The sequence below is a fragment of the Nyctereutes procyonoides genome, unplaced genomic scaffold (assembly GCF_905146905.1).
Source record: "Nyctereutes procyonoides isolate TBG_1078 unplaced genomic scaffold, NYPRO_anot_genome, whole genome shotgun sequence".
In the NCBI taxonomy this organism is placed as follows: domain Eukaryota; kingdom Metazoa; phylum Chordata; class Mammalia; order Carnivora; family Canidae; genus Nyctereutes; species Nyctereutes procyonoides.
Genome location: NW_026575145.1, coordinates 15754088 through 15781280, shown reverse-complemented (window position 1 = coordinate 15781280; position 27193 = coordinate 15754088). Strand labels below are relative to the sequence as shown.

General features: G+C 34.3%; 1 protein-coding gene across 4 annotated transcripts in view; it reads right to left on the bottom strand.

Annotated features, from left to right (window-relative positions):
* The window catches only part of HEATR5A (HEAT repeat containing 5A), a 109787-nt gene that overhangs the window by 29456 nt on the left and 53138 nt on the right, over nt 1-27193 (bottom strand). For all 4 annotated transcript variants that reach the window (XM_055309209.1, XM_055309211.1, XM_055309212.1 and 1 more), the window contains exons 17-27: nt 25586-25691; nt 24505-24695; nt 19974-20133; nt 16666-16855; nt 15395-15564; nt 10603-10741; nt 8580-8759; nt 5952-6191; nt 4453-4634; nt 2810-2878; nt 1403-1582 (exon numbers count right to left, since the gene is read on the bottom strand). In XM_055309209.1, the coding sequence (XP_055165184.1) occupies nt 1403-1582; nt 2810-2878; nt 4453-4634; nt 5952-6191; nt 8580-8759; nt 10603-10741; nt 15395-15564; nt 16666-16855; nt 19974-20133; nt 24505-24695; nt 25586-25691 (1807 nt within the window). The remainder of the gene's footprint in view (nt 1-1402; nt 1583-2809; nt 2879-4452; nt 4635-5951; nt 6192-8579; nt 8760-10602; nt 10742-15394; nt 15565-16665; nt 16856-19973; nt 20134-24504; nt 24696-25585; nt 25692-27193) is intronic.

The following is a 27193-nucleotide window of genomic DNA, read 5'->3' as shown; positions in this document are numbered from 1 at the left end:
CTCTAAAATTCAAAACACTGAAAAGTAATTTCAATCTGGTAGCAAACTAGATTGAATTTATGTGAGGTTATTTATAATTTCTATTCAACATAATGTGAATATTCAAACATTTTACTACAGATATATTAATGTGCTTGATTACAGATTCTGTGATATTGCCTCAATTTCCTGGAGGGATGTATGAAATATGCATTGTGTTACTTTTCAAAAATTCCCCAAATTCTGACTTCCAAATAATCTGACTCCAAAGACATTAGATAGCAGATTATAGACACTAAAACACTATATAAGTAGAGAATTATTTATACAATAGGTTACAAAGATTAGAAAATTTTTTTGCTCTACTAAAAGCAAATGTTCAAAAGCATACAGTGTTGACTATTAGAGTGCATGTAAGTTCCAGCTTACTAAATCTAGGCAGAACTATTTCCTAACCAAGGTTTGTCAAACTTAAATAATGACAAAAATAGACTCTAATTTTGAGGTTTTAATTTGCTTTAATGGAGAAAATGCTTTCTTACATATTGGTTAATTCTCTCAGTCGCAATCTGAGGCTACGTATCTTCACTAAAATGATACATAAGGGCAGCCCGGGTGGCTCAGCAGTTTAGCACCGCCTTCAGCCCAGGGCGTGATCCTAGAGACCTGAGATCAAGTCCCACCGTCAGGCTCCCTGCATGGAGCCTGCTTCTCTCTCTGACTGTGTCTCTGCCTCTCTCTCTGTCTCTAATAAATAAATAAAATCTAAAATAAAATAAAATAAATAAAATAAAATAAAAAAATAAAATAAATAAAATAAAATAAAATAAAATAAATAAAATAAAATATGAACTGAGGCTGGCTAGTTCACTGAGGCTGGTAGTGTGGGAACTGCTGAAGCTCCAATGGTGGGTATGAATGTATTATATTATTCTATCTACTTTCATATAAGCTCAAACATTTTCATAGTAAACTTAAAAATTATGTACCTTTCTTCCTGATTAAAAAAGTAGACAAACATCTTCCTGCAATATTTAATTAATTTTGGAAAATGACTTATTTTATATTCAAAAGTCACTGTATGAAAGAACACTAAAAAAAAAAAAAACACTGACATATGTGTGTAGAATTGATATGACATACAAACAAACCCCATTTCCAAAAGTTGATTTCCATTGGTTATTATAGTCTCTCTGGCTCATGGCTACCCCTTCTTAAAGTAGCAGATAATAGACAATGAAGAATGTTTTAGAATGCCTGGCTAAAAAAAATTAATTAACATATAAAGAAATCTCATGTTGAAAGCCTTTTGTTAACCTTAAAAATGGACTTAGTTGTGTTTAAAATAGTTAATTTCAGTTTTTAGCCTATGGTCTTTATTAACAACTTCTAAAATTCCAGTTATAAATGGAGAAGCACTAACCTCTGCCCAGGCTTTCAGCACAGCTAAGATCTCCATGGTAGAAGCACTTTCATTATATAAGTGACTCAGAGCCTCTTTTCCAGCCTGTATTTTTGTTAATGATGAAACAAGCAACTGATGAACTCTTCGTAAATCATTAAGGTCACTTACAACTCCACTTGCTATCCAGGCACTGCAAACCTGGTTTTTAAGAAAATCAAAAGTTACATTTAAAAATTATAGATACCTCCTCTGTGAGTTCAGCAGAGTTCAGCCATATCTTAGGAATCTAGACACTGAAATCATCTTGCTATAAGGAAACCCAAGAGATCCTGCTGATAACTCCAGGAAAAAGCCAGGATTTCAAAAGGGAACAAAGTCTAAGGTTGAAGCAAGGAAACCAGTGCCAATAAGTATATAAATCAAAGAGTTTCAGATGTTATTAATATGGAGAAATGAAGCCATGAAAGGTACCACTTTCATAATGTTTGGATTTACATTTGAACTAAATCTTCAATCTTGATTATTTCATCTTACTATTTTAAAAGCAGTGATGTTGGTTAATTAATATAACTGCTGAAAGATAAATAACTTAATTATCAGAGGCTGTCTGGTTTTCTTGGATGTCGAATTATTTCTCTTTTTCTAGAGAAAATTAATTTTTCCTCTTCCATCTATTTATTCAGTTCCTGTCTCATTTCACAAAATATTTTAGTGGCTTAAGGCAAGAGCACAAATAATGAAGTGATAATAGAGACTTGGCACAACATTTATTTATTTATTTGACAGACAGCAAGAGCACATGCACACTCGCAAGAGAGAGCATGGGCACATGGAGGAGGGGGAGAGGGAGAGAGTCTTAAGTAGACTCCATGCTGAGTGTGGAGGCCAATGAGGGGCTCAATTCCATGACCCTGAGATTACAACTGGAGCCGAAACCAAGAGTTAGATGCTTAACCAACTGTGCCACCCAGATCCCCTCAGTATGAGATTTAATATAGTTCTTTGAATATTCAAGGTATGAAACATATCCTAAACACAAGTGAATAAAATAAAGTTGAAAGAACGGACTAAAGTTAAGTTTAATCCATTATGTTTATAAATAATTCAATGCAAGCCAGTTCTGCTTTTAATTACTGCAGGTCATTTAGGGCTGGATATTGAGTGTTTGATAATCATTCCTAGAAAAGTAGTATTTTTTAAATCCATCACTGGTTAAATAAATTATGACATAGCCAACACTGGATTACCATGCTGTTACACAGAAGGAGGGGGAAATTCTCTAAATTTAAAAAAGTAAAGGAAAAGGAGCAGCTGAGAATGAATGGTTTGACAACTGTAATGTAGAACCCTTGGTATCAAATACAAACTGGAGAATTGCATAAGAGAGGGTTTTACTTCTTAAGCTTTGTCTTTTTAACCATTTACCTGACATGCTTTGGCAGTGACATCAGGTGGCGTCTCTGAAGTGAAGGCTGGCCTAAGTGCAGCTCCTACCTGGCAATAAGATATGAAATATCAAGCATCAATAAGTAAAATAACACAAACTCTTTTTAATATTATTTTAAAATTTTAAAATTATTTGTTTATAATAGGTATTCCAGACACCTATTATTTTTGACTGTCCAGTATATCTTCTTTTAGATAAGAACACTTCAATTTTCCTTTGGGGAACCTTTTCTCTCACTCACTCTTCGCCCATATTGTTGCTACAGAGCTGGAGAGCACTGCCTGACTCCAGAGACCCAAGCAGGGGTAATCAAAGGTCTCCTGAAGACGCTTGCTGGGAGTACTGGGACAGAAGCACAGACTCTTTTTAAGACTGGGTGCTAAGAATGGGGATGCCTGGGTGGCTCAGTCCATTAAGTGTCTGCCTTTGGCCCAGGTCATGATCTCAGGGTCCTGGGATCAAGTCCAGCTTTGGGCTCCCTGCTCAGCAGGGAGTCTGCTTGTCCTTCTCTCTCTGCCCCTCTCCACTGTTTGTGCTCTCTCTCTCAGATACCTAAATAAAAATTAAAAAAAAAAAGATGGTGCTAAGAGAGCCATCTTGATACCACTTGGAGAGAGCAAACTCGAGAATAAAGCCAGTGTAGAGGAAAGCAGAGCCAACTGAGATTCTTGAAAACAATTTTCCTTTTCAGCCTAAGTGAGCTGCAATTATATTTCTATCATGTGCAGTTGTTTTTTTAAAGCTAGTACTATAGCCAGCTCAAACTCACTATCCTGAGATCAACAGTCCCTTACTGAGCCAGCCAGGCACTCCTCATTTGCAATTTTACCATGGCTAAAAATATGAGAACTGAAATGAGAGTTAAATTGTAACATTTCATTCGAATATGATACTTCTATGTAACTCCAAGCCCTTTCTTTTGCTTTCTTCCAGAGCATACATGGGCATTTCCTGCTGGGAAGATGTGATGGAAACTGCTAACTAACTGGTGAACTGCTCCTGTCTCTCTTTACGGCTAGCTGACAGAAGCTGCCACTGAATCATAATTAGAGGTAGGAAAGGATGAATGCTACTGGAGGATTACATGTGATGTGTGTGATGGAACATTTGATGATTCTGTTATCTTTCTGGTTCTTCCCACATTGCTCAATGCCCAGTAAAACATCAGTTAAAATGATTATAGAACTAGTAATAGAAGCCTGAATTCTTTTCTAAGCTGAGAGAGAAAAAAAAAAGGGTTACATTTATTTCAGGAATGATGATTTTAAGGTAAGACATGCATGTAGGCTAAATGGAATATTTAGTAATGATTTAATGTTATTTTAAGAATATTCAGACATTTTGTAAAGAGTTGAATTAGCAAAGTCCTTTATTCCCCCAAACTACCAAGAAAGTTTTAATTATTAACCTTTAACCTTATAAAAAACCTGTTTTAGGTACCATTTTGCTTTTACTTGAAGATTTCTTCTTCACACATATTTTTCTATGTACTGATTATACTGGTGATATATTAGCAGAGATATATACTCATTTATGTATTGAAAAGTGACATGCCAATTAGTTTCACAGACTTTTTATCCCAAGTGTTTAAAAATAAAATTCTCTAACCGAAAGTGCTTACATTGGCTTGATACTGTTCCAGAATCACATGACCTGGAAACTCTGGTTCTGGAATAGCTGCAAATCGCCGAATAACAACTAATAGGGTTTCAAGGCCAGAAAGTCGGAGCTGGTCACTGTGATCTGTGGCAGCCATAAAGGCCATGCGAATTAAGTCGGCAAGATGTAGCACCAAAAAGTCATCTACAAGATTAAAAAAGTCTTATCAAGAAAAAGCATATGCTGGAACTAAGATTTACATTAAATGATCATTTCTCCTCCTTATAATTTCAGACTTTTTTAGACTTGCTTTTAAATACCTCTGATTTGATTTACTATTTCGTTGTACTGTTTGTTAAATACAGACTTTAAAGCTGGATTTGCTGCACTACTGCAAATAATCAAACACAAAAAACTCCCAAGGCAAACAACTATGCAGCTATTCAAAAACCAAAGGCAAAATTAGCATCCTTTAAAAGAGTGCTAACAGTACCTTCAATAAAAACTTTTTTCAGACTTTCTGATAAAAGCACTTTAGAAGTATTTAGGAAACTTTGGGTGCTGATGAGTTAGGCAGTAATTAAACAGTATAACAGTAATTACATCAAGTTGAATCTGAAAGACTTCAATGTTCCTTTTGAAAAAGTTTTATGTGGTTACTTAAATGGATTAGGTTATGTTATTTCTGTATGTCTTAGTGCACGTACAAATGATATGAATATAAAAAATATTTGTAGCAAATTATAAACGAGCATTCCTTTCATTCCTACAATACATTCTTTGGTATAATAATTCTACTGGGGAGAGCCATAGGACAATCACTTAACAATATTCCAATGATCAAATGTTCAAGGGTACAACTACCTTTACTTAAAATATACCTGGGACTAATTTTAATAAGAATGTTATATATCACAACAAAGAGACCAACTCATCTTAGTAAGTGTCAATTACAATTTTAATTGGGAAGAAAGGAATCAATAAGCATCTATTATGTACTACTTTTATACCTGTCAGTATCTAGAATGGTACTCATCATAAAAAGAGAGACTCAAGAACCACTTGTTTGAAAAATCATTAAAACAGAGATACCTAACTCATATTCCCACACTGGCAATAGTAACATCTTGCTATATAATTCTTTGGTCTGGTAAAAAAGAATCATGAAACCAAAATAATCTATAAGCAAAATTACTGTAAGTTAGAATTCAGAAAATAAATTTTGAGTGTTAGCTAATGTATGTACTACTTTCTAAGAACATGATTATTCTCTATAAACTTGTCACATACAAGTCCATTAAACAAAAGTGAATAACAACTTAAGAAGCTAAATCATTGAAAATGTGTATAAGCATTAAAATTATGCTAGCTTCAAAGATCATGCAAATATTATAGTCAAATTTCATAATTTCAAGGAATACAAACTACTTTCTAGTTGTATTTTTTAAATTAATATTAAAAACATACGCAGACAACATTTCTATGTACATACTCTGGTTTTTTCATTTTTATGCCACTTACTTCTTGAATCCCTTTTTTTCATTTCTTGTGCTAAAGCAATGTCAAAATGTGCGCTGTGTGCATTCTCACACTGGTTAATTATCCTACAGACACATTCGGCAGCAAAGACTCTAGTAGCCCAACGAGGATTGGTGAAAGGAAAAGACCTGTCATCATTTCCAGTGGTCAGAACTGAAGCATCATCCCCTTTATCTCCTTCCTCTTCTTGCATTGTATCCACGCAAGTCACAGTTGTAAAATCTTTCATCAAGGGATAACATATGTAATTACATCAAATATAAGATATATTTATAAAGTAACACAAATGATTTCAAATTCACACTAGAATTGTTGATCAATCATACATCTTTAACAATGTAAAATAACCACATAAAATACAAACCAATTACATCTAACAACTACAGACAACAGTGGTATCTAAAAAATGCTGTTAAGAAATGTTCTAGGTCAAAGTGATAAAGTTGTTTGATTATACTCAAAGTGAAAAACAAAACATGGTAATACAGATATGATGATAAATACTAGGATAATTATTAGTCCCCTATATAGATAGTTACTTAAGGAACCTCAAAATTCTCTGGCATGGAGCACGGTGGTTACACTAAGGAGGTTATTTTAACAGTAGGGCCTTGAACAGATAAAAGGTTCTCGAACCCACTGAAAATGTCCGAAAATATTTTTCTTAGGATAGACTCATTGCTGTCATTTATAGTTTCATAATGTCCAAATGGCCAGAGCCAATGAGTGAGCATTTTTATTTTTTAGATAGATAGAGCTCACACGCACATACATGTGTGGTTGAGGGGGCAGATAGAGAAGGAGAGAGAGAATCCCAAGCAGGCTCCTTGCTTGGTCAGTAACACAGGGCCCAACACAGGGCTGGATCTCACAACCCTGGGATCATGACCTGAACTGAAATCAAGAATCATGCTCAATAGACTGAGCTGTCCAGGTGCCCCTTTTCCTCTTCATATTAACTTATTAACTCTGTTTAACTTAACTAATGCTATAAAAAAACATTTTTTCCCTTAAATCATCTTGTATACGAACATTTTTTGAATGTGTTATGAAAGCGAATATGTCACAAAATTATGGCAAAGTACTGTCTTAAGACTAAGATAATAAATAATATAGACTGAAATGTGTGTTTTCCTAATAAGAAGGGATATAGCCAAACTACAAAGGATAAAGAACAAATGGCAAAATAAAATTGAACAAGTAAGCGCAAGAAGTATGATGTAGAAGTATAAAAAAAACAACAGGTGAGACACCAGAGAAGTAATCAACCTGTCTATCTAGGTACATAATAGATTTTCTTTCAAAGAAGTCCTTGTAAGTCTCAAGTAGTGGTGATAGAAGAGAGTCTTTTAACAGATGGAAACATATGATGATTCATAACAGAGTTGAAAGAATGAATATAAATCAGTGGAAGAGAATAGGACCAAGGTAGACAGTGGAGAATATTAAAAAAAAATTTTTTTTTAAATACCTTGCTTCCTTTCACATAATTCAGATACATATTAAATTATAAGGCTTGGGTAACTAATTTTAAGCACTACTGAAATACAGTAGGAAGCTGGATTTTATTATTTTAAAGATTTTATTTATTTGAGAGAGAGACAGAATATGAGCAGTGGGAGGAACAGAGGGAGAAGGACAAGCAAACTGCACTGAACACGGAGCCTGATGCGGGGCTCGATCTCACAACCCTGATATCATGCGTCACTGGAATCAAAATCAAGAGTGGCACGCTTAAATGACTGAGCCACTCAGTTGCCCCAAAAACCAGATTTTAAAGTGAGGTAGAGTAAGGTCTGAATACATCTGTTGTGTTTTGGGCAAATTACCTAACCACTCCAAGTCTGTTTTCTCTTGTGTAAAATGGGATAATACTGCCTATTCACTGGATGGTTAAAGGATTAAATCAGATAAAGTGTGTATAGTACTTGGAACAGAACTGATCTTTCTCCTTTCTTCCTCTCATTTACTTTCTCTTATTCCAAAGATATAAATTTGAAAGACTGTAATACACTTTCTCACTAACAATTATCTTATACTGACAAAAACATTAGGAAATAACACTATTTTCTAACCCTGTTTAAAATCAATATTACTGAGTGTATAGGAACTTGCTTGCTCAAAATGTAACTTTTGATGATTTTTCTATTAAGTGGATTTGATGTGATCTCTCAAATATTATGTATGAAAACAAATGATGCGGTTACTCTAAGTCATGTCATCACTTTTGCACTTTTAGCTTGTTTTATACAAGGAAGTCATAAAGATAATCAGAAGAATAAAAAAAACCACAGACATAATTGTTAGATGTGAACAGTAGAATCCTTTTTTTTTTTTTAAAGATTTTATTTACTTATTCATGAGAGACACAGAAAGAGAGGCAGAGACACAGGCAGAGGGAGGAGAAGCAGGCTCCATGCAAGGAGCCCGATGTGGGCTCAACCACTGAGCCACTTAGGCATCCCTAAACACTAGAATCTTCATTTGAAAAAAGCAAAAGCAATTACAGTCCAAATACTCAAACAAAATTGATGAATTGTCACCAGCAAATAATTTTATATATTATTTTCATTTTCAATTTTATTCCAAACGGTAACCATCAATACTTACCAGCTGATGCAGCAAGTACATCTTTACAAAGCTTTAACCAGAAGGAGAGCTTATCCACTGCCATAGATGTAAGCATATGATTTAAAGTCTCTTTGATATCATGGCATAACTTCTGATCTGTTTCTTTATCTAGTAAGGTCAATAATGCCCCTTCAAGGCCCACTTCTCTGATGTTAGCATCTGACAAGAAGAAAATCGATGATCTAAGTAATACAGAAAACAAAACTGCCATATGAGAAGCACACATATTCAAAGCTATTAAAATATTACATGCAAATATTCTCACTGCAAAGTAATGAAGCACCTCAAAGGAGAAACATAAGCCTTGGTTTAGCATCTACTTCCTCTAATTCTGAAAGTGCGAAAAGAGCAAATAAATTTTCTCTTGAAAATTTAACTTATTTAGCATTTATGAAAGTATCTAGATTCTAAATATTATGCTACTATGACACTATTTTGAAAGAGAAATTATTATTATTTTTTTTAAAAAGGATTTTATTTATTCATGAGAGACAGAGAGAGAGAGAGAGGAACAGACACAGGCAGAGGGAGAAGCAGGCTCCATGCAGGGAGCCCAATGTGGTACCCGATCCCGGGTGTCCAGGACCAGGCCCTGGGCTGATGGCAGCGCTAAACTGCTGAGCCACCCCAGCTGCCCAAAAAGAGCCTTCAGCGTCCCCATCGGGGAATCGAACCCCGGTCTCCCATGTGACAGGCAGGGATACTCACCACTATACTAATGAGGAAAACCGCATGAGTTCTTTACTGTATTTTACTCATAGAGCTAATTCAAGAATTCTAGGAACATGTATCAGCATGTTTACACAATGAAAGCCAAAGCAAAAGATGTAGATAATTTCAGTGGTGAATATAAACTGAAAATTATTTAGGCATAATGTCTCACATGGTTAGAAGATTAAAATTTCTCTGGTTAAGGTAAGTCATCATTTTCATGAGTGTTGCAACCTGTTTGATGACTACTATACTAGTTAAGCAATGCTGATTAACTCAAGTCAGAGTTACTAAGTTTTAATATAATAACAACTAATTTAAGGAGCACAAGTTGACAGTAAAACACATTGATCTGAGAGCTTTAGATACTGGAAAGCTTTGTGAAGCCTGAGACTTCTAAACGTGTGACGGCACTTTGGAAACTATATACATAAAAGAGTAAGATATTACCATTACTATTTTTGTAGGTTGTTTGAATTTGTGATGCATATTTGGGTTACTCACATAATTTTATTTTTTTAAAAGATTTTATTTATTTATTAATGAGAGACACAGAGAGAGGCAGAGACATAGATAGAGGGAAGGCTCCCCACAGGAAGCCTGATGCGGGACTCAATTTCAAGGCTCCAGGATCATGACCTGAGCTGAAGGCAGATGCTCAACCACTGAGCCACCCAGGCGTCCCCTACTTACATAATTTTAAAATAAAGATATACATACTTAAAACAAATCTTACTGGCTAAGAAATCCTTTAATTCAGTTCTAAAATAAAGAAGGTATAAAATAAAGAAGGTATAAAAACTCTCTAACCCGAAGAAGATTCATCTATGATAAATTTTATTAAATTAGATTTCAGAGGAAGAAAGGTACATATGGCAAACTACTTAAAGAATCCAACTTCAATTGATTGTTGTGAAAAAACTTGTTCTAAAATCTGAGAGGCTCTCAAATTTCAATATACATTAACAGGGATTATAAAACCTAGATAAAAGATTGCCGCTTTCCACTCCTAGAGTTTTGGTTAAGCAGACTTGTGATGGGGTCCAATAATTTGTATTTCTAACAATTTCTCAGTGAGGTAGATATTGCTGGTCTGGGGGCCTAAGTTTGAAAACCATTGCTCTAAACCAGTAACATCACTTGCTAAAATGACAGTGACTGTTAGCAACTAGCGGGTTTAAGACAATATATAAAGTTTTAAATTTCATTTTAAAAACTCATGTTTATATGGAAGATTTAAAATTAAAATAGTCATTTGAGCTGGAGATAATGCTGATAAAAAAAGTCTTACCTGAAGTCAACTCTTCTCTGTTGTCTTTAGCAAGCAAAACAGCATGTTCTGAAACTTCAGCTGCTTCTCTCTGTACAAGTTGACGTAAACAGGCCAGTACTGCTCTTCTCAGTAACAAATAGGGACTACAAAGATTCACCTGAAAAATAACATTTGGGAAATGAAAGAGCTGAAATTCTTGGTGGCATTCACAGTAAGTCTAACAGACATTCACTGGATGGATCCCTCCTAATTCTATCCAGCCCATCACTGTACTAGATGCAGTTTATTAAATACACAGAAACTTCTTCAAACTATTCTAGTACATATTTTTTATTATAACCTAGACATAGCTTAAGTACATGCACATGTACTTGATTATGCAATATTCATAAATAAATCCAAACAGAAGCCTCTTGAGTGTTAGAAGACACAAAATTTAATGAACAAAAATAGTTTTGAGAGAAAATACAATTGAGAATTTATTTGTAGCTCATATGTTTGCACTTCATCCAACCTTATAATGTTTTACATTTTCTAAGTAGAAATTTATACAGATTCATATAAGCAATATAGCATATTGGTTAAAAGGGAGGCTCTGGAGTCAAACTGCCTCAGTTTGAATCCTAGCTCTACCACTAACTAGCTTTGTGACCTTGGGCAAATTATTTAATCTCTCTGTGCCTTAGTTATTCTTATTTGTAAAATGGAAATAACACTACCCCATCTCACTGGGCTGTTGCAAAATTAACACAAAGAAACATGCAAAAGGGCTTAGCACAGTACCTGGCAAGTAGTGAGTGTCAATAAATGTTAGTTATTATTAACTATTATTAACAGTCTTTATCAATAGTATTTTATTCAGATGCCATACAGAGTAAGTAAATGCATTTTCAAATAACGGCAGAAAAGAGTTTTACTCAGAAAACATATTCACCAAAAACACTCTCTAGAGATACACATATATGTACATAGACTTGTACAAATCTAAGAGAGAATATTTTTGCTGACACACTCAATACATATTCTTTTTACTGAGAAGTATCTGAACAATTTATCTACTGAGGCTGTATCTACTAAAGGTAAATGATAGGATTATGATATACCTTACATGAACAATTAAAACAAGTCAACGTTTTCTGAATACAAATTCTTACTCAGTGATTCATAAATAAAATAAAGTATAGGTTTCTGAAATTTATTTTTTTCTAACTATGGAAGTAAAGAGCAGTTTAGGGTGGTTTATGACAATGAATATCTGTTTTACATTACTGATTTTCCAAACAAAATTCGAGAAGTAATAGCCTAATTCTTATAGTGATCTTTATTTAGATCTGGTGTATGTGAGAAAAACAGGACTAAAGTAGGTGAGTTTGTTGAAAAGAACAGAGGATAAATTCTGAGAAAAAGAGCAGGTAGTGACAGCTGGTTTCTGATACATAAGAAATATATGCAACGACAGTGAAACCCTAAATTTTATCAGAAGCCAAAAGACAGAAAAGATGTGTGAATGTATCAGCAGTGAAACATATCAATGAGAACTGCTTTATAAATATATTCTATTATACCCTCAAGTCATATCATGAACTCAAAAGTGGAAAGAGGAATGCCATTCACAAGTTAATGTCATTCCAATCATGTTAAAGAACCATTGTTAGAAACTAGTATGTAGAGTAACGAAAGAGTTAAAATGTAAAAAAATTAAGTTTACTCATGCCCAAGATTACAGCTATATTTTACAACAATGACAAAAAAGCATTCTACAAGGCAATTTTAAAGAAAAGTTAATGAATCTACTAATTATTTTCATTGGAGTTGTACAAGCATATAATACAAGGCAGGTGCGGCATTTATTCAGGCTGGTCAAACACTCTTAGAGAAAGCATGCTTAAAAGTACTCTTTACTTGTTTGGAAGAAAAAAGATTAAAGGCGATCACACAAAGCAAAATGAACATTTAATAACTCCATGTCATTCTCCAGCATTGTATATTGGGAAGAGGAATAGAGTGAGTTAAGGCAAACAAACCGAGCAGGCAAAATGTAGAAATAAAGTCAAACCATAATTACAATTCCTTTCTGAAATGAATATGTAAATCAAAATGATGCAAAATTAAGTGCAAGGACTGAGTGCACCAGCTGGAGAAGGTTAGGGAGGATATGTTTACAGTGGTATTAAATAAACACCATGTAACATGCTACACATACTGGACTTTGCATTAATGGTTAGCTTAAACAAAGAGATGCAGGGGAAAACAAGAACATCTACAACCAAAAAACGACACAAAGAAACAGCACTGCAAACCTCAAAAAAAGTTAGGAATTGAGGGTCAGGGACCTACCAACACAGAATTATCCAACAAGATCTCCTGCACAAAAACAAATGACAGACTGGTCATGACAAAACCAAAAGATAAATACTAGGATGACTTTGACAACAGTCAGCTAAGCATTAAAATATAAATTTTCATAGAGCTATCATTCAAATTGGCTTAGCTTCAGCTTTAAAAATATGCCACAATTAGTTCATTTTCCAACTTTAAAATATGAGTTGAGCTAAGATCTTGGAAATAGTCAACTCAAGATGTAAAGATATAAAATATACAATAACTTAAAAATGTACATTTGTGTAATTAGGTTTTCCTTTGGAATCTCTCATTAAACCTCAATAACAAAGCCAGATCAAGGAGACATGAGTATTAAAGGAGTGATCTGGATTGCATTCACATGAGCAGGAGTACAGCAAGGGACAAAGTTAATGATTTACCTCATCACAAGTTAATTATGGATTTTTTATTCTTGGAAGCCAACTTTTAAAACTAAGAGTACTCAGAATTACTAGTATAGCTAAGACCAAGTTCAGAATGGAAGTTAAACAGCATGCAGTTAGAAGAAAACTCTTTCCAGTAAGATTCTTTCCTAATGATGACATGTATTCTGAATATTCAAGGAGTTTCAATTAATATGAAAACATTTCATGCTAAATAATTAAGTTCTCTGTACAAAAGAAAATCTGATCATAAAGTTGTTAAACAGAAAAGCAAAAGCAATTTTCTTACTACAGGGAATACTCTAAAATATAATAAATTCAATCAAATAAATTCAGAATAAAAGCTTACTAAAAAATTAATAAAATTAACAAACTACAGTGATAGCAACTTTTAAATGATTTCTGTGTAAGAAAAATTATTTTATAGCTTAAATATTATGAGTAACATGAATAAGATTTGTTAATTGTTAATTCTGATTTTCTCAACTGTTCTGAATATTCTTAAAAGAAAAATCTGATAGTAGTCTCTATTATTCTCTATATGTAAACTTTCTCAGTCTGGGGGAAAAAAAGTAACAAACTTGGTCAGATCCAATTCATCAAGAATTAGTAGTAAGTTTTGCTATTTTTCAATAAACTTGGTAGATGAATTCATGTATCAATTAAACAAATTTCAAAAGGCTACTAACAAAGTTTCTACTATAATTCTAGAAAAAAAAATGGCAGTAAAATGGAGAGTGAAAGTTTGATCAATTTGCAAAGGAGCGGCTATTTTTCAATTGGTTTTAGTGATGGCTCCTCGAATACAAAGAGTAATATTCCTAGGGAAAATTCATTGAGTGGTAAAAGTAAAATCCTTTTTCCAGTTAGTGCTATTTTCTCTACTACATGTTTAACCCAGATAGCAACCAAGTTTCTATCAGAAGTCAGTCACATCCTCCTTTAAAGAGTCTTACATAATCTTGCCTGTGAAAATCACAATGAAGATTAATATAAAGTATAAATTATATGTTAAGAAAATAACATATATGGTTATTAAGTGCTTGAGACATGTGCCTTTACAGGTGGCATCTTGTGTAATCCTTGTGTTTTATAGACAAGGTAGCTAAGGCTGGAAGAGGTTATGAGACTTCCATAAAGCCATGAAGCCAGAAGGTGGTAGAATTAAGAGGTAACCATAACAATAAAGTCAGTACGAAATAAAGAAATGGGAACTGAACAAGGAGTATAGAAACCTGGATTCTAGACTAGAGCTACCACTACACCTAGGTATGTTAACTTGGGCAAATTATTTGATTTTTTGGTCCTTGGTTTCTTCTTTTATTGGGGAGGTTGGTTTGAAAGATGTCTGAGGTTCTTTCAAGGTCTGAAATGCTGCATATCCTGCCTCAAGCTTTTAAACAAAAAGTCTGTCTAAAGTAATGATGCTCCACTGGCATGTTACCAATGGGAATGTGCTGTGGACATTCTAGGAGAAGTAAAAGCAATGGTGTCAAGTTTTAATTCCAAATGTAACTCAATTTTTGAAACAAGTCATACAGAAATTGGTGATTCTCAAGGTAAATCTTAAAACTACTGACGATTATAAACCACTTTACCAGAACTTTTAGCATATTAAACATATTATTAAAACCCAGACACTGATGCCTTATGCCAACTAGAATATTAAAGAAAAATGTTCTGCCCATCTAGGGTGGACAGAACTTTTTATGTAATTATGTGGAATAACGGAAGGAAAAAAAAAAAAGACACGACATAAATTTTTCCATGTGCTGTGGCATTTAAACAGTATCCAAGACAATTAAGCACCTGATATATTTACTGACTAATGAATAAATATCCCAAATGTTAGGTTCAACATTAAGAGAAAAGTGAATTACTACATGAGAGATTTATAATGCGATTATATGAAAGTTGGCCCTACTCCCTAAAAAAGACTAGAATTGAGAGAAAATAGCTATTATACACAGACTAGAGAATAATTAAAATGAACCTAAGTTTCCAATGAAAAAAATCTAAGGACTCACTAATAAATTTATACTCACACAGAGGCAGCTGACCAAGCTGGACAGGTTGACATGTCTTGGTGCAAACATATGAAGCTGCTGAAGGCAAGAGATGGCCTGAGCTTGAACGAGGCAGTCTGGGTTATCTTGCATCACTGCACAACCCAAAAGACAGGAAGTCCTTAAGGTGGAAATGGAAGTACTATTACCTAAAATGAAAGCAGAGCTTTGAATAATTTGTCTATGAAATCATTCCTCTTTAAACATGTATTACTAGGTTTGTTTGTTTTTTACCAATTTTAAACTTAAGGATCTGTGAAGTAAATTTCTTCTACAAATGCAGGGATAATCCAGATGACAGATTTTTAGTTATATTGTTATTCTTACTCTAATAAATTTACGTCAACATAAATCATTAGGCGAACAAGAACACAGGAAGGACTATCTGTAGGTTATATCAAATTTTCATGAAAAGCAGAATTAGAAGTAGCTAATGAACTAAGCACCCTGCTTAAATTAGTTGAGTTGCTTTCTTTTTTTTTTTTTTTTTTTTTTTTTTTTAAATTTTTATTTATTTATTATAGTTACACAGAGAGAGGGAGAGAGAGAGGCAGAGACACAGGCAGAGGGAGAAGCAGGCTCCATGCACCGGGAGCCTGATGTGGGATTCGATCCCGGGTCTCCAGGATCGCGCCCTGGGCCAAAGGCAGGCGCCAAACCGCTGCGCCACCCAGGGATCCCCAGTTGAGTTGCTTTCTAATATTAAAATCATATTTGAACAAATCAGATTATCTGATTTTATCTGATTATCTGAGTTTGGGGACTTATTTTTTAGAAGAGATGAGTTCTTAAACTATTCCACTTAATGTCTATCACCTTAATTGTCAAGGGAAGCATTTAAAAAATACATCTAATCTTTCTAAATATGGTACTCTGTCTTTTCAAGGTAAGAGAAATCACACTGAATGGCATTTCACAAAATACATGATCACCTACTATATGTCAATCACAAAGACTTTTCAACTTTTCCCTCATTTGGTAGAGAAGGAAACCAAAGACAAAGATTTTCACCCAATTAAGTAGTGGTGGAGCTTATATTAAGTTTCCTCATTTCTGTGTTATTTTCTATTATGTCAACATGTAGGAATCAAAGTCTTCTTCCCAAGATGACTCTCAACATTCTGCCCATGTATTTGCATAGAACACTGTGCTAAACTTCATGTCACTGAAAAGTATTTGAGTAATAAGAAATGAATTGATTTTTTATGCATTTTTTTACTGTAAAACATCATAAAATAAGCTATGCATACCCTGTAGCTCTGGACCCAATGTAGTAATGAGGGCATTCAAACAGCGACCAAGACTCTGGTGTACTTCAGCATGAGTAGGAGGCACATTTAACAATAACATTATAATAAGAGAAAGGGTGGGTTCCACATGCATATGATAGAGGGGGCCAGCAGAATCAATTATCAATGATAGCGAATGTAGTGCCCAGGTCTGTGAAGACAGAGAAAAACAATTTACAATGCTACAGCAGCATTAAGAAACATAAAACACAATGAATTGTTCATTGGTGAAGCAAGTGATAAAGTAGTGGCAAAGTAAAGTTATTTGTGTGCTATAACTAACCTGGAAAGAAATAGAGAACATAAGTTTAGAAAAAAATTTCTCATCAAATATCCATTAAAAAACAATCAAAGACAATCATCTAATATAGAATGGTAAACTTAAATCTCAGCACTAAGAATTCCAAGACTATGTTTGATTCTTTAGCTAATAGCTTGAACTGAATCTAGTTTGTTGAAAATTATTTATTGTTTAATCTATGTGGAGAACAAAAATTCCAGTTTTTAAAAAATTCAAAATAAGTAAATAAATAACTAAATGATTCAACAAAACCTACAATTACATGCAGTAATATGGACAAATCTCTTGAACATATACCACAGGATTCCATTGATATAAAGAATAAAAGCAGGCAAAACTAATATATTATACTGCAAATTAGGATAGTGGTTATCATTGGTGGGGCAGGTAGTAACTAGAAGAGAACATGAGGAGAGCATTTGGGGTACTGGTAATGTTCTATTTCTTGTTCTAGGTGCTGGTTACATGGTATGTTTAGTCTGTATACTCTATTCACAAAGATACACACTTAAGTGTACTTTCATAAACATATAAAAATGAATATGTGTATAAATAAGTATATATAAATGTTTATATATTAAATGAAATGCCTTTCAGCCAAATCTGACCTGCTACATGTTTTTATAAATAAAAAAGCTTTACTGAAACACAGTCATGCTCATTTATTTACGTATTTATGGCTGCGTTACTACAATGGCAGAATTGTGCAGCTAACAGAGACTGTATGACATGTAAGTATACACAATTTACTAAGCGGCTCTTAATAGAATGCGTTTGTCAACTCTGGTATACATGAACAAACCTCAGGATGGGGCTGTCTTCAGGGACAGGGACTTTAAAGAAGTCAAAATGAGGCTATTACAGTGGGCCTTAACCCAATGTGACTGATATCCTAAGAGAAAATTTGGATTGAATGACACTAGAGATGCACATGCACAGAGGAAAGACCATGTGAAGACATGATGAGAAGGTGACCACCTGCAAGCCAAGGAAAGAGGACTAAGAAGAAACCAAACTGGCTGACACTTTGATCTTCTAGCCTCCAGAACCATGAGAAAATAAATTTCTGTTGTTTAAGCTACCAATAAATCAATGAATGAATGAACAAATGAATGAATGAATGAAACAAGACTGACCACATGCTGATAATCAATGTAGTCAGATGATGAGTATAATAGGTTCCTTACAGTATACTTTATTTCTACGTATGTTCGAAGTACATAAAAATTCTCCCTTTAGGAAATTGAAAAAGTTTTACCCCTCTTGCCAATGAATGCATAAGAAAGCTTACAGTACTTTAAAGATTTTTAATTTATTTATTCATGAGAGACACATAGAGCGGGGGCGGGGAGAGAGAGCGAGACACACACACACACACACACACACACACAGGCAGAGGGAGAAGCAGGGAGCAGGGAGCCTGATGTGGGACTCCATCCCGGGACTCCAGGATCACGCCCTGGGCTGAAGGCAGGCGCTAAACCGCTGAGCCACTCGGGGATCCCCGAAAGCTTACACTACTTTAAATGCTACAAAAATAAACTGTTAAGTAAGAGATAGCAGTAATCAAGAAGAGTCAGATTTAATGACACTGGGAGCCACTAAAAGCACTTAATCAATAAAAAGGTATTTAATATAAACGTATGTGCATTCACAACAGACTTCTTGAAAGGGAAGAAGAGAAATATAATAAATGGAAGCAAAAAGTACTACAATAAAGGAAGATGAAAGAATGGAACACCTTATAAGTTAACTCAGTCAACTACTAGATGATGAGGAGGAGACTATTAGTAATATGGTAATTCAAAGAATGAAAGCTAACTGTGGATTAGGGATGTTGCAATTTGAAGAGAAGGTGGTTAAACAACATCTCAGAAAGAACACTAAAAATTTTGGATTATCAGAGAGGAATAGGAAGGGAAAAGAGTAATAGGAAAAATATAAGTGCAGATATGAGAAAGGCCTGTATAGGATGAAAACAGGCAGATCAGAAGTGCCTGGGTGGCTCAGTTAAGTGTCTGCCTTTGGCTCAGGTCATGATCCCAGTGTCCTGAGATGGAGGCCTGCATCCACAGGGAGCCTGTTTTTCCCTCTCCTGCCTGCTACTCCCTCTGCTTGTGCTCTGTCAAATAAATAAATAAAATCTTAAAAAAAAAAAAAGAAGAGAAAAAGAAAATAGGCATATCATCTATAAGAGAAGCCAGTATTTTGGGGTAATAATAGACAAGGTTCCTGGGTCAGATTTGAATGAGAAGGTGATTTAGGAAGCAATAAGCAGTTTCCCCAGATTTTTGGTAGGGAAAAGGCAAGATGAAAGTCTTTCAGGAAAACAATGTGTTTTCACATCTAGGGAGAGTTGAAAAGAATCTAAAACTACTATAGTAATTAGGAACACACAAGGGAGGCAGAGATAAGATAAGGGGAGTAAAAGAATAGGAGGAATGACAATTATTCAAAATTTGATTAAGACATCAAGAGAATGGTGATTTTTAACAGAAATGAGTAAGATATGTACAATAATATGGTAAAGTAGTTAAGAACATGGGTTCGGTGTTCATGACTTGTGTTTGTGAACTGATTCTATGATTTATTAGCTTTCAGCTGTGAGCAAGTTACTTAGCTTCTGTAAGCTCCTTTTCTTTTTGTATAAGGGGATTACTGTGAGGTTTAAGTATGTTAATGTTTTTGAAGAATATAAAAAAATGCTTGGTACCTATCAAGTTCTCCAAAATAGTAAATGTTATTAAGATGGAAGGAAGATTCATTTTCAGAAAAAGATACTGATTTTGATTTTGGAAATTCTGAGTGCAAAGACACTGAGATTTGAATTTCAAAAACTAGTCAAGGTTAACAATGGTCTGGATATTTGTTGAGGGGGAATTATTTACAAATTACTAATGGCATATAAAAACAACCTGCATTATATTCAAATCATGAATTTCAAGAAGGTATCACATGGGGTTTTTACCTGCACATCAGGAGAAGTACTGTCCTGAGACAAAGTATAAAGGATTCCAACACAAGAACTCAAATGTTGAGAAGAACTTATTCCTCCTAAATATCTATGTAGAGATCCCAAAGCCAATGAGTATCCTGTTCTGGTAACCACATCCCTTGCTGATTTCAGTCTATAATTATGGAAATAAATAATAATCACTGAACAAAACTAATGCATGTACACTGTCACATAGGCAAAATGTATGGATAGCTGCAAAATTCAAAAATATATTTTCTGTTAACTGATAAAAAAAAAATTCTGGAATGACCTGAAAGGTACCTTGAGAAGAAAAACATTTTTATTTAAAATAAAATAAAATTTTTATTTTAAATAAAAATGTTTTTACATTATTAAGTATGAATAATTCCAATGTTTTTTCAGAGATACATTAAATTTGTAAGACAAGCATTATTAGTTTATTGTTAAGTTACTTTTCAAAAGTTGAAGTATCACACAATATCCTATCAGTTTCAGGTGTACATCATAGTGCTTTGACATTTTTATACATTATGAAATGATCCCCACAATAAGTCTAGTTACTGTTACCATACAAAGTTTCTGCAATATTATTGACTATATTCTTTTATTTATTTATTTATTTATTTATTTATTTATTTATTTATTTATTTATTTATTTATTTATTTATTTATTTATGATAGTCAGAGAGAGAGAGAGAGAGGCAGAGACACAGGCAGAGGGAGAAGCAGGCTCCATGCACCAGGAGCCCGATATGGGATTCGATCCCGGGTCTCCAGGATCGCGCCCTGAGCCAAAGGCAGGCGCCAAACCGCTGCGGCACCCAGGGATCCCTATTGACTATATTCTATATGTTATACATTACATCCCATGACTTATTTATTTCCTAACTGGAAGTCTGGACCTCTTAATTCCCTTCACCTGTTTTGCACCCTCCTCTCCTCTCTGGTAACCAACAGTTTATTTCTTTTATCATTTCTTTTTACATGTAAGTGAAATCACATGGTATTTGTCTTTCTCTGTCTTATTTCACTGAGCCTAATTCCTTCTAGGTCCATCCATGTTGTCCCTAATGGCAAGATTTCCTTCTTTTTTTATGGCTGAGTAATATTACACATACCATCTTCTTTATCCATTCATTTATTAATAGACACAGGTTGATTCCATATTTTGGCTATTGTAAATAATACTGCAATGAACACATGGGTGCATATATCTCTTTTTTTTTAAAGATTTTTCTTTTTTTATTATTTATTCATGAGAGACACACACAGAGAGAGAGAGAGAGAGAGAGAGGCAGAGACACAGGCAGAGGGAGAAGCAGGCTCCGTGCAGGGTGCCTGATGTGGGACTAGATCCCAGGTCTCCAGGATCACGCCCCAGGAGGCACTAAACTGCTGAGCCACCCGGGCTGCCCTCATATATCTCTTTTAATCAATGTTTTCATTTCCTCTGAATAAATATCCAAAAGTAGAATTGCTGGGTTGTATGGTATTTCTATTTTTAATTTTTTGAGGAACTACCATACTATTTTCCATAATGGCACCAATTTATATTCCCATAGTGTATGAAGGTTCCCTTTTCTCCACATCCTACTCAATACTTGTTATGGACACTAGTCAATTAGACAAGTGTGAGGTGATGTCTCGTGGTTTTGCTTTGCATTTCCATGATGATTAATGATGAGAAGCTCTTCAAGTGCCTGTTGGCTATCTACATGTCTTCCTAGGAAAAATGTCTATTCCATCCTCTGTCCATTTTTTAAAAATCAGGTTTTTAACATTAAGTTGTATAAGTTCTGTATATATTTTGGATATTATCCCTTTATCAAATATATGATTTGCAAATATCTTCCACCATTTTAGGCTGCCTTTTTGTTTTGTTAATGGTTTCCTTCATTGTACAAAAAAGCTTTTTAGTTTGATGTAATTCCGTTTGTTTTAGCTTTTGTTGCCATTACCTGACCTCCTTCCCACTAAATATTGCTAGGACCAATGTCAAAGAGTTTACTGCCTATCTTCGTCTAGGAGTTTTATGGTTTCTGATGTTACTTCAAGTCTTTCACCCACTGAATTTATTTTTGTGGTCCAGTTTCAATCTTTTGCATATACCTATCCTGTTTTCCCAACACCATTATTAAACAGACTGTCCCCCATTGTTTTGTTTTTAAAGTAAGCTCTAAGACCACAGTGGAACATGAACTCAGAGCTCCAAGATCAAGAGTTGCATGCTCTACTGACTAGGCCAGCCAGGAACCCGTTTTCCCCCTTATTCTTGATTCCTTTGCCAAATTAATTGACTAGATATGTGTGGGTTTATTTCTGGGCTCTCTATTCTAACACACTGATCTGTGTTTGATCTTGTGCTAATAATGTACTGTTTTAATTATTATCACTTTCAGGAATGCTGAAAACAGCATTCCTCCAGCTTTGTTCTTCTTTCTCAAAACTGCTTTGGCTATTTGGGATCTTTTGTGGCTCCATACAAATTTCAGGATTTTTTTTTGTTCTAGTACTGTGAAAAATGTCCTTGGTATTTTGATGGGGATTATACTGAATCTGTAGATTGCTCTGGGTAGTATGGATATCTTAACAATATTAAATCTTACAATCCATAAGCATGGTGTGTGTATGTGTACATTAAAATATGGAACACTTTGGGGCACCTGAGTGACTAAGTTGGTTAAAATACGGAACGGAACACTTCATGGATTTGCATGTCATCCTTGTGAAGCATGGGTCATCTTCAATTTCTTTCAACAATGTCTTAATGTTCTCAGTGTGGTTGTTCACTTCCTTGGTTAAATTTATTCTTAGGTGTTTTATTCTTATTGACAACAGTAATTGGGATTGTTTCCTTAATCTTTCTGACAGCTTATTATTAATGTATAGATATTGATTCCTGTATGTTAATTTCATATCCTGACCTTACTGAATTCATTTAATTCTAAGTTTTTTGGTGGAGTCTTTAGGATTTTCTAGTTTTGTATCATGTCATCTGCAAACAGTGACAGTTTTGCTTCTTCCTTTCCAATCTGGATGCCTTTTAGGTCTTTTTCTTGTCTAAATGCATGGCTAGGACTTCCAAAAACAAGGTGAATAAAAGTGGAGAGAGCAGGATTTCTTTTTTTTGTTCCTCATCTTAAAGGAAAAGCTTTTAGCGTTTCACCACTGAGTATGTTACCTGTGGGTTATATTTAGTCTCTTTAATGGGGGGTATGTTCCTTCCATATCTACTTTGAGAGCATCATTTACATTTTAAAAACTCACACTGCTGAGATACTTTAATTCCATACAGAGTCTCAACTCAAGAACTTTGATTTTAAAGTTAAATATAGTAAGAATAATAAGTATTAGAGGAATTTTCTTATGCATTCTATGCTAATTGAAGTGTTTTACATTTAGTTCTTTCATCCTTCCAACACATTGAGATTCTATACTATTATCAGTTCTTTTACAGATGAGGAGAACAAAGTGATAGCCAAAGTAACTCTTACAAAATAACCTACTATTAAGTGGAAGAATGGGATTTGAACCAAGTTAGTAATCTGACTACAGATTTCAAACTCTCTTTTTTTAATTTATTTTTATTTTTTATTTTTATTTTTAAAGATTTTATTTATTCATTCATGAGAGACACACACAGAGAGAGAGAGGCAGATACACAGGCAGAGGGAGAAGCAGGCTCCATGCAGGAGCCCGATGTGGGACTCGATCTCAGGACTCCAGGATCACGCCCTGGGCTGAAGGCAGGTGCTAAACTGCTGAGCCACCCAGGGATCCCCAAACTCTCTCTTTTTTTTTAAAGTTTATTTATTAACAATCTCTATACCCAACATAGGGCTTGAATTTACAACCCCGAAATCAAGAGTCACATGCACTACTGAGACTGAGCCAGGTAGGCACCTCCAGACTTCATTCATGCTCTTAACCAAATCAGTCATACATATTCAGCAGACTGGAAAGTCAAAGTGCTACTTGCATTATTACTATTACTACAACTACAAATATAACTTTATATACATATATTACTAATAAAACCATGAACTTTTAATTGTGGTTGTTTTACTCTTTCATATTACTTTCATATTTATTATCTCATTTATCTTCATACTATTGAGCAGGCAGGGTAGTATTAACAACCTTCTATCTGAAATAGAGCTGGCAAAAACGAAAATACAGTTTGTGCTTTCTGATCATAACAGCCTATAGCTTTTACTCTTTTCAGTAGATTGTTATTACTACCTATGATCTATATTTCACATTATAAAACTCCCAGAGTCTATTCCACTCATAGCCAATCATACTACTCATATATCTTTTTCTTATTATACGAAAACTAAAACCAAAGTAGTAATTGTTCTGTTTCAAGATGAGCAGACCCTTCATTTGAAAATATCCACATTTATTAATTTTTTTCTGAGCTGATTTCCCAGAATGAAGTTTCACTAGTTCCAAAAAAATCAACAAGCTATACCCAGTACTAACACATAGTCTTTGAGTATTAAATAAGAAATTCACTTACTTGTCAAAGCTAACTTGAGCTAATGCAGCAGTAAAAGCTCCATCATTAACCACTTGGGCTAATCTAGCCCATGCCTCTGCAGCTGCACATCTCAAGAGGGGGTTGGGACTTTCTAGGGCTCCCATCACCAATGCTAGGGCAGGTTTTCTCATTTCTTCTGAACCCAAGTTTCCCTTGGAGCCAGCTAAGTACTGAAATATGTAAAGAAAAATCCAAACTTAAAACTGTAGCAAATTTTCTTTTGCTTTAAAAAAATATATATATTTTAGAGAAAGAGTGTGAGAGCAAGTGCAAGTGGGGTGAGGGGCAAAGGGAGAAGGAGAAAGAGAGAGCGAGAGAACCTCAAGAAGACTCCCCGCTGAGTGCAGAGACTAATGCAGGGCTTGATCTCATGAGCCTGAGATCATGACCTAGGCAAAATCAAGAGTCAGACAATTAACAGACTGAGCCACTCAGGTGCCACTGTAGTAAATTTTCAAATCCAGTTTGGAATGCATATTCTAGTCAATCAAATACTTTCATACTTGGATTACTACTTAAACACACACACACACACACACACACACACACACACACACAAATAAACACTGAACACCCAAACATAATTTGATTTTTCACAGAAAAGTTCTTTAGAATTTTAAACCTCTAGGCAAACAGTGTGGTAGTTGTTACTATATTATATACACGTTCAGAAGAACATTAATAAGAATTTCCATAAAATAACCAATAAAGTGTATTAAATTTTAGTTAGAAAGAATAAACTATAAATGTAACAATAAGCCAGATTTGGTCCCTAGGCCACAGACCGCCAATCTCTGGTATAGGATATTGGGCTGAGTAGGTTAATGCATGGTCCTAAGCCAAGACTTTAGGTTTAATTTCTGACTAATAAGTTTTACATGGAGAAAAAGTAAAAGAGGTATTACAAATCCTGAAACATTTTCATTAAGAGATTGAGAAAAAAGGGAAGAATAAGAAGGGCACCAGTTCTTTAAAAACACCTTACTCCAACCTACTTAGTTGGCCATATATTAAAAAAAAAAAAATTATGCAAATACCTGAATTTTAAAAACAGAATTACCTTCAAGAAACTAGAGAGTGAAGAAACAACATGTAACTGAACTACTTGTTGACGAGCTCCTTTTGTGTGCTTTATACTGTCCAAAAGTTGTTCCAGTATAGAAAGCCTAAAATAAGAAACAATATTTAAAAGCAAATAGTAAGATAGCAAATTTGTTAATAAAGATAAAGTAACTCAAAGGGCATTACTGAGTATCTACAGCTAATTTGTTTTGTTGCATTATTTTGTGGGAACTGCTAAAATGAGATAAACTGCTGAACATAGTAAAACATTTTAGGAAAAGAAAATACTAAAAATAAAAAAGTAGTTTGATTATGTGTCCTTCTGACAGTGGGTGAGAGGCACTACTTGTGGAAAAAAAACCCACACAGAAGTATCACTTAATAAATAATTACCTGGACAAATTCTATCTTAGTAGCTATTTTCTTTCTTTTCTTTTCTTCTTTTCTTTTCTCTTTCTTTCTTTCTTTCTTTCTTTCTTTCTTTCTTTCTTTCTTTTCTTTCTTTCTTCTTTCTTTCTTTCTTTCTTTCTTTCTTTCTTTCTTTCTTTCTCTCTTCTTTCCTTTCTCTCTCTCTCTTTTCTTTCTTTCCTCCCTCCCTCTTAAAGATTTTATTTGTTTGACAGAGAGAGAGCACAAGCAGGGGGAGTTGCAGGCAGAGAGGGAGAGGGAGAAGCAGGCTCCTCACGGAGCAGGGAGCCTGATGTGGGGTCGATTCCAGAACCTTAGGATCATGAGCTGAGCTGAAGGCAGATGCTTAACTGACTGAGCCACTTAGGCGTTCCACATTGTATACTTTGTTAAAATACTTTTTCCTTCCCAACATTATTCCCATCTTATTAACTATGATACTGAAAAAATTTTAAATGGCTAATAGTGTAATATAGTTTGGCAATATAATACTTCATTTAACCCACTTCCTAGTTTGAAACATTTAAGCCACTTCTAATTATTATTATAAACATGATAAGTACATTAAACATAATTTTTTTTTCAGTTTTCAAGACCATATTTAAGGCATTTTAAGAACATGTTTGTGTCCAAACTGCCTGCAGAGACTATGTAGGGTAAACATGACAACAAAGAGAAATTAAGGATAACCATATGGTCAGGCTCACAGGTTTAAAAACCTAAAATGTCATTATTAACTCATATCCTAATCATCTGTTATCTGGGGAACAATGTCATGTTGAAAGTACTAAAAATATATAAGGTTATAGCTTGAGAATTTTGTTATATTGTAATTGAATTTGACCTATACCAGACCTGCCAGAGCCCCCTATTTTTTCTCCACTCTTTATCCCTAAATGCTGACAGAGATCTCCACAAAAATATTCTAAATCTTCTGGAAGATGGAGATGACTTGTTTTTAGTAATACTAAATTGGTATGCTTAAGTAGTATTGATAATACAATTGTTAGTTTGGAATGAAATTAGATACTGAAACAAAGTTTTGGGTCTACAGAAATTAGAAATATATACTTAACTGAATAAACAGTAAGACATAACATCTGAAAACGTTGATTTGCTATATGCAAATCTACCCTAGCTACAAGTCAGAATCACCTAAGGAGTTTTTAAAAATTTCCATACCCAATATATACATATA